Source organism: Arachis ipaensis, chromosome B04 (assembly GCF_000816755.2).
Source record: "Arachis ipaensis cultivar K30076 chromosome B04, Araip1.1, whole genome shotgun sequence".
Taxonomy (NCBI): Eukaryota; Viridiplantae; Streptophyta; class Magnoliopsida; order Fabales; family Fabaceae; genus Arachis; species Arachis ipaensis.
In genome coordinates this window covers 116,358,227-116,366,370 of record NC_029788.2, presented here as the reverse complement: position 1 = coordinate 116,366,370, position 8,144 = coordinate 116,358,227, and the positions used below count along the sequence as shown (strand labels likewise).

Genomic DNA, 8,144 nt, shown 5'->3' with positions numbered 1-8,144 from the left:
TATATATCTCATTATAATTAAAATTTTATAATACATTTTCAATAATAATATGTTTACTGTAATCTAAGAGCATCTCCAACGAGCATATAAATGGAGCCCTGCTACTGTACATGTCAGAGAAAAAAGAGAGATGGGACATTGGAGAGAAACTATTTGAGTTCCTTCACGCCATTCGAAGCAAGGGAGTCCCTCTGAATAGGGACTCCCATTAAGCAATCAACAATTGCCACTTGGCAATTAAAATAAAAAAATAAATAATTATATAAAATATTAATTAATTAAATAATTATATTAATTAAATAAATAAATATATTATATAATTAAATAATAATTAATTTAATAATAATTATAATGACTAATTATTTTAAATATTAATAATTTTATTTAATTAATAATTTATATTAATTAATTAACTAATAATTAATTAAGTAATTAAATTATAATTATTTTATTAATAATTATAATAATTAAATAAATTAAATAATTAAATATTTATTTAATTAAAAATTTATATTAATTATTTATATCATAATTAATATTAAATATTATTTATATTTATATTATTATATTAATTTAGTCGTTGTAAAACTAGCCGTTGTAAAAATAGCCGTTAGAAACTAGTCGTTACTATGTTACCATTATTATTAATAAATTAATATTTTGTTACTCTATATATACCACTTACATACACTTGTATTATCACACTCTCTACAACTCTTCTTCATCTTCTTCTAAGTTTACAAAATCAAAGTTCTGCTACTATTATTTTTTGTTCGAAAAAATGGATCCAAACCAACTCAACTCTTTCTTCAATTACTTACAAAACTTTCCTCAAATTCCAAATACCCAACAATCTCAAACCTCAAACTCTCAAGTTCCAAATCAAAACTTCATACTACCAAATACATTTCAAAATCCAAATCCACAAAATCTCTCTAATTTCAATTTTCAAACACCTTATAATAATCAATTTCCTATATTCCAACCACAAAATCAAAATTCACAAACACCCCATTTACCATTTTCATCCATATTTAACCCTTCTATCGGAAATGTTACTCCAACTTCCTTGCCGTTTCCAACTCAATTTAGTGCTTCAAGACATAACTCATCTGGTGTTGGTGGCTCTTCTAACCCATCCTCTCAGACTCCTATACAATCTAGTCCAAATTCGCAATATTCGGATTTTGCCAACCCTCATGGATTAGATGCTATTGACCTCAATGATGATATTGAAGATCGGAGGCAAGATAGTATTCAACACTGGCATTGGAAAGAGGATGAGATGTTGATCAGTGCATGGTTAAATGTTTCAACTGACCCTGTAGTTGGTACCGATCAAAAGGGGGAAACATTTTGGAGTCGAATTCATAGCTACTGTTTAGAATTTTGCACCGACATGACAAGGGGGGTAGTTGCATGTAAGAAACGATGGTATAAGATCAACAAGGCTATGGCACAATTTGCTTGTTGCTACGATCAAGCTAGTCGAAACATAAGGAGTGGTTCGAACGCTGATGATATAAAGGAGTTGGCTTATAAACTTTATTCCACACATTATGGTCAAAAATTCACTTTTGAGAGGCATTGGAACATGCTTCGGCTGGAGCAAAAATGGAGAAGTCAACTACCTACACAGAGTGGCGGCTCAAAGAGAACCAAGGTTAGTGCAACTGGAGCATACTCATCCTCATCAAACCCAGAAACACCGTTGGCTGACGAACCCGGTGTGGACTCTCCCGTTTACTTAATGCTGACACGTCTACAATGAGTGAAAAACGACGAGCTCTTCATGAGATTGCATGTGAAAAAATAATTGCCAAGTGGTTTACTTAATGGTTCCTTGTATTCGTAGAGTTATGTAGTATGTTCTTATTTTTATTGCGTATTGCTGGTATGTAATGTAGTTTGTTTTATTTATTTCTGATGTAAGTTTTTAAATTAGTCAATATTATTGTGCCGTTATTGTTTATGAAAGTGACCATTGCAAAACTAGCCGTTAAGTAGCCGTTGTAAAACTAGCCGTTAAGAAGCCGTTGCAAAACTAGCCGTTGCAAAACTATCCGTTAACTAGCCGTTAAGGTACTTATTATTAGCAGATGGTATTTATCCTGAATGGGCCACATTTGTCAAATCAATCTCAAAGCCACAAGGGGAGAAACGCAAGTTATTTGTACAATACCAAGAAGGGCAAAGAAAAGATGTGAAGTGTAATCCCGAATTATATATCGTGTATTATTGTTATATATAAATTTATTTAATATTAATATCTTTTAATAGTGAATTATTTTTAAATTTAAATATTTAAATTACATTATTAAAAAAAATTAATTACATTAATTTCAAGTATTTTAATTAATTAATTAAGTGGGACCACAACAGGGACTAAAGTTAGTTCCTCCTAATGGAGAAGAGAGAGATGCTTTGAGTTCCTATTTACTGTTTATGACGCAAAAGCTGATGTGAAGTTACTTTTTATAACAGGAGCCATAAACAAGAATTTGGATGAGTTATCTATTGGAGATGGTCTAAGAAAAAGGTGGATCGATTGCTTAAACTTTACAAACACCTTTACCTTTATAAATCCATTTATAAATTATAATCGTGATGACTACGAGAGACTTGAGGTCCATAACAAACACCTTTTGACTCATGTTACGCGCATGATGGAAATTGCATAATTAACCTAATAATAAGCAATACTCTGTCAATTTCCAACAAATTTTTAATTCAAGATTTTAATTTTAATAAATTTTAATTATTAAATTAGTCTTTAATTTTATGAAAAAATTTAATTTTTATATCAAATTTTACTATAAAATTAGACAAGTCAATTCTTATTTTTATTTAACAAAAATATAAAAAATTCTAAACAATTTTAAAATTTGTATATCAATATCTTGATTTAGATAAATAATTGAGTAAAGTATCGTTTTTGTCTCAAACGTTTGGGGTAAGTCCTATTTGTATCCCTAACGTTTAAATCGTCCTATTTGTATTCTTAACATTTATAAAAGTGATTCAATGTTATCCTACTATCAATTATACTAACAAATCAGATGATATTTTTCAATTATTCTCACTTGGATGTATTCATTCTCAATTAGGTTTCACTTGGATGTGTTCTATTTTAATATTATACTCACTATTTATGTTTAGATTCAATTATGTCCCTAGAAAAGTGAATTATGTAAATGTTGTAGGAATTAGTTTCAACATTTGATGAGCTATTTTTTGGAGTAGATCATCGATTCTATTCGAGACATTTGTATTCTAACTTCAAGAAGAGATTTTTTAAACTCAAACTAAAGCGCTCATGATGTGTAATTGACGGTAGGATAACATTGAATCACTTTTACAAACGTTAGGGATACAAATAGGACGATTTAAATGTTAGGGACACAAATAGAATTTACCCCAAACGTTGGAACAAAAACGATACTTTACTCTAAATAATTTAATGTTCAAATTGATTTGTCTAATAAAATAAAAATTCAGAAACTGATTTGATCCTTAAAATTTGTGAAAGTCTAGTGGTCAACAAAAATTCTTTTAAAAGATTGATTTTAGATATTATTCTAATAATAAAGTCTATCAGAGATTTAGAGTGACATGTTAGACTAATTCATGTGTAGAAACTAGAAACCCTTCTAAAAGCATTTCTATTGCACAAGAATATTTGTGGAGATAATGAAGGCCACTGAAGTTTTATTTCACGATTGAACTTTTTACATAATGATTAAAGAAATAAAATATCACGCTATACTACCTTAGCCCAAAGGTTTATGTGGAACTCATCAAAATGCTGATAAAATTTCATACGGATGATTGAAAAAATTTCAAAACACATAAATAATGTCTCAACCTTTCATTTACTCTAAAACTATGTCATCTTATTAACATATGTTAATATACTTGGGAAAAATAATAAAGATAGAGTATAGCACTCTTTAAAAAGATCTGCTATTATAGAAATAAGAAACACATGTTTTAAATTTTAAATTTAATTTTTCTTTTTAAAAAAATTAAACAATTAACCTACATAACTAGTAAGTTATTATTTTAAATTTCAGTGATTTATATAAAGTAATAAAACATAATACAATAGAGAATTAAGATTTGTTAAAAAGTATAACACTCCTTGTTATTTAATAAAAAGCGTTTAGTTTTTTTTTTCTCATGTTTACTTCGGCTACCCCTTTTTACCATTCTAGGGAGAGGTCGTTTCTCTATAACATCCAATTGGTGTGTACCAAACTTATCATCTCAATATTTGCATTGCAGTAAACCTACTAAGACACCATGGGATATTTATGGTCTCTTGTTTTTCCAACACTTTTTCTTTTTCTTTTTTCACTGCTCTTCTCATCGTCCACTATCGTAAAGGCTCACCAATGTCATGGAACTGAAAGCAATGCTTTATTGCAGTTTAAGGAAAGCTTTGTGATTAGTAAGTTTGCTTCTTATAATCATTTCAGCTATCCCAAAACTGTTTCTTGGATGCCAAGCATAGATTGCTGCTCTTGGGATGGTATTGAATGCGACGAGGTCACCGGTCATGTGATTGGCATTGATCTGAGTAGCAGCCAGCTGTATGGATCAATAGATGCTAATAGCAGTCTGTTTTCTCTTGTACACCTTCAAAGCCTTGATCTTTCTGACAATGACTTTAACCACTCTCAAATTCCAACCATGATAGGTAACTTTTCACAGTTAAGATACCTCAATGCTAGCAAATCAGGATTTTCATCATCTGTGCCTGATGTACTCACAAACCTCACATATCTGCAAAGTCTTGATCTTTCCCATTGTGACCTGTATGGTGAATTTCCAGTTGGAATATTCCATCTTCCAAACTTGACAACTTTGGTTTTGGCTGAAAACCGAAACCTTAATGGTGTGATTCCTGATTTTCAATCAAGGGCACTTGTTAACAAGTTGATTATCCCTGCAACAAATTTTGGAGGTAGAATACCAACATCCATTGGTAATCTTACTTCTTTAAAATGGTTGTCCATTGCAGAATGCAATTTCCAAGGATCTATTCCTTCTTCCTTTGGCAACCTCAATCAGCTGGTGCATCTAGACCTTTTTTCCAGCGGGTTAACCACTGGCAACTTCCCATTGTTTTTTGTGAATTTCACCCAGCTATCTTTCTTAGACTTAGAAAGATGCAATTTAACTGGTGAGATACCATCTTGGATAATGAACCTAACATCTTTAAATCACTTGCGTCTTCACAGAAATATGTTTCATGGTGAAATTCCATACTCTCTTTTTAGAATGGACAACCTTGAATATCTTTCTCTAGGCTTCAACATGTTGCAAGGCGAATTAGAGCTTGGATTGTTTTTGAAGATGAGGAGGCTTTCTATCATTGATTTGTCTTACAACAAATTATCTTTGCTCAACGAAAAAGGTTCTTTCAATGCTACCCTTCCCCCACTTGAGGTGTTATTCTTGGACCAATGCAATTTAACTGGTCGAATTCCAACTTGGATAATGAACCTAACTGGCTTGCAGTGGTTGGGTCTTCAAGAAAATTACCTTCAAGGTGAAATTCCTCATTTGCTGTTTTCACTGGAGAATCTTGAAACACTTTCTCTTAGTTATAATTCTTTTGAAGGAGAGCTTGAGAGTGACATGTTTTTGAAGCTCAAAAAGCTTATTTATCTTTCTTTATCCGACAACAAACTCACTTTGCTTCCGGGAAAAAGTTCTTCCAATGGGACCCTTCCTCCATTAGAAGTTGCAGGTTTGGATTCATGCAATTTGGTTGAGTTCCCATCCTTTTTGCAAGACTTAGATCAGTTGGTATCTCTGAGGTTATCAAATAATGATTTCAAGTCAGTAGTACCTAACTGGATTTGGGAGAAAAAAAGTATTGAAAGTTTGTCCATTTTCAATAGTTCACTGACAGGGGAAATATCTCCATTGATCTGTAATATAAAATCACTTGTTCTTCTTGATCTGGCCAATAACAACTTAAGTGGCACCATTCCCTCATGTTTGGGAAGCTCTAGCCAATCTCTTCAAATCATGATGCTACCAGGAAACAAATTGTTTGGTCACCTTCCTCAAACATATGTCATGGGAAGTGCCCTTAAGATGATTGATGTCGCTGACAACGATTTGCAAGGCCAGCTGCCAAGAGAATTGGTCAATTGCAGAATGCTTGAGTTTCTTGACGTGAGCTATAACAAGATCAACGACTCATTTCCGTATTGGTTGGGATCACTTCCAGAGCTGAAAGTTATTGCCTTACGTTTTAATGAATTTCATGGAACTATAAATTGTCCAAGTATATGCACATTTCCAAAGCTTCACATTCTTGATCTTTCCCACAATAAGTTTTCTGGAAATTTGACTCCAAAGATGATCAAGAATTGGAAGTCCATGACAACTTCCAACATAAGTCAATTACAATATGAGGATTCGGCTATCCATATTCCAGGAAAATTTTGGTTTGCTTATATTTTCTATTCATTCACAATGTCTAACAAAGGGGTTGTCACAGATTATGAGCATATTCAGAAAACATTTTACTGCATGGTAGCCATTGATATTTCAAGTAACAGAATTTCTGGAGAGATTCCATCTGTTTTGGGGGATCTCAAGAGTCTTGTTTTGCTCAACATGTCCAATAACTTGTTTATTGGTGACATTCCATCTTCCTTTAGAAAACTCTCAAATCTTGAAGCACTTGATCTTTCCCTCAATAGTTTGTCAGGAAAAATTCCTCAAGAATTAGCAGAACTCACCTTTTTGGAGTTTTTCAATGTGTCCTTCAACAAACTCTCAGGTCCTATACCAGAAAACAAGCAATTTTCCACATTTGAAGGCAACTGCTTCGCGGGAAACCAAGGCCTGTGTGGGATTCAGTTGAAGAAGAAATGTGAAGATGGTAGTTGGTCTTCCCCAACTGGACTTGATAGTGATCATGACTCAGGATCTATCGTTGAATTCGATTGGAAAATAATTCTGATTGGATACGGAGGAGGAGTTGTTGCTGGACTGGCACTTGGAAATGCTTTTGGTTCAGATATTCTTATATGGTTAAAAGGTAAGAAATTACTTTGCTAGTTTGCTTTTCTTACCTCTTTTAAGTTATGTATCAGTGTGTTATGTTGTGAGCAATTGCTATATGCTCATGTAATATGTGTAAGCCATTAAAAGTGATAGTAGTAAAAGGTTTGAATAATACCTTTGTTAAAAGGAAAAAAAAAGTTTGAATAATAAGAGAGGTCTTATGTTAACCTCATTGTTTAAAAGGTAAGAGAAGAGTCTTTTATAGAGCAATGATATGAGAAGCAGATTCAAGTCTGCTCTTACAAATAGAATGCTGCAAGTTTGCAACAATGTCACATTGTTCCTCAACCTCATTTAAGTAAGTGTGTTCAGACGTTTTTTACTTGTTTTTGAGGCTAAAAAAAGACAAATCACAATTAATCTCTTGTGTCTGGAAACATCATGCCAAGGAAAATGAGGATTTGCAAATTCCTGTTTATAGCATAGCGTGTTTTTACAATGTGAAAATGGAATAATACGTACATTTGTCTATAGCATGAATCTTATGCTCAGAGAAGGAAAAAGATCTATACGTGAACAAAATTGAGAATGAACAGCAACTCTTTATAATTTTAAGGACATCAGAGCTCATCTTAACACAATATTTAATTTGCTTTGCATCTAATCTCTCACTTTCCACTGCGTTAAGAAAGATTTTTGTTTCTTTTGGGGGGGAGGGGGAGTAGTATTAGAGCAATAATAAGTAGTTGGTAGATAAATATTTATGAGATTAGTTTGAAATATCCCTATAAATAGTATGACTCTATTATGTAAACAACAACTTCAATACATATTTTTTATTTTCTTATCTCTATAGGCTGCGTTTGTTTATAAGAACAGGATAGGACAAGACACTAAGAACAGGACAGAACAAGACACTGATGGACAGAGATACAAAAATTTGTATTCTTGTATTCTGTTTGGTGATAAACAAGAACAAATTATGAAAATTCAATTTATTCTCATTTTTTTTTTCATTCAAAAAATTTGAGATGAAAAATATAACAATAAAAAATATAATTATGAAAAATTAACAAGAATAATAAAAGAAAAAATAAAAAATAAGTTGTGTCCCT

General features: G+C 31.9%; 2 protein-coding genes across 2 annotated transcripts in view; both read left to right on the top strand.

Moving 5' to 3' along the window:
* Positions 1 to 1,771, top strand: part of LOC107637056 (glutathione S-transferase T3-like) — an 11,324-nt gene extending 9,553 nt beyond the window's left edge. The window contains exon 2 of the mRNA XM_021122577.1: positions 1,093 to 1,771. Coding sequence (XP_020978236.1) covers positions 1,093 to 1,771 — 679 coding nt within the window. The remainder of the gene's footprint in view (positions 1 to 1,092) is intronic.
* Positions 4,212 to 7,699, top strand: LOC110271234 (receptor-like protein 12). Its single transcript, XM_021121716.1, has one exon. It carries the CDS (start codon positions 4,303 to 4,305, stop codon positions 7,081 to 7,083), a length of 2,781 nt encoding a protein of 926 aa, XP_020977375.1. The 5' UTR covers positions 4,212 to 4,302; the 3' UTR covers positions 7,084 to 7,699.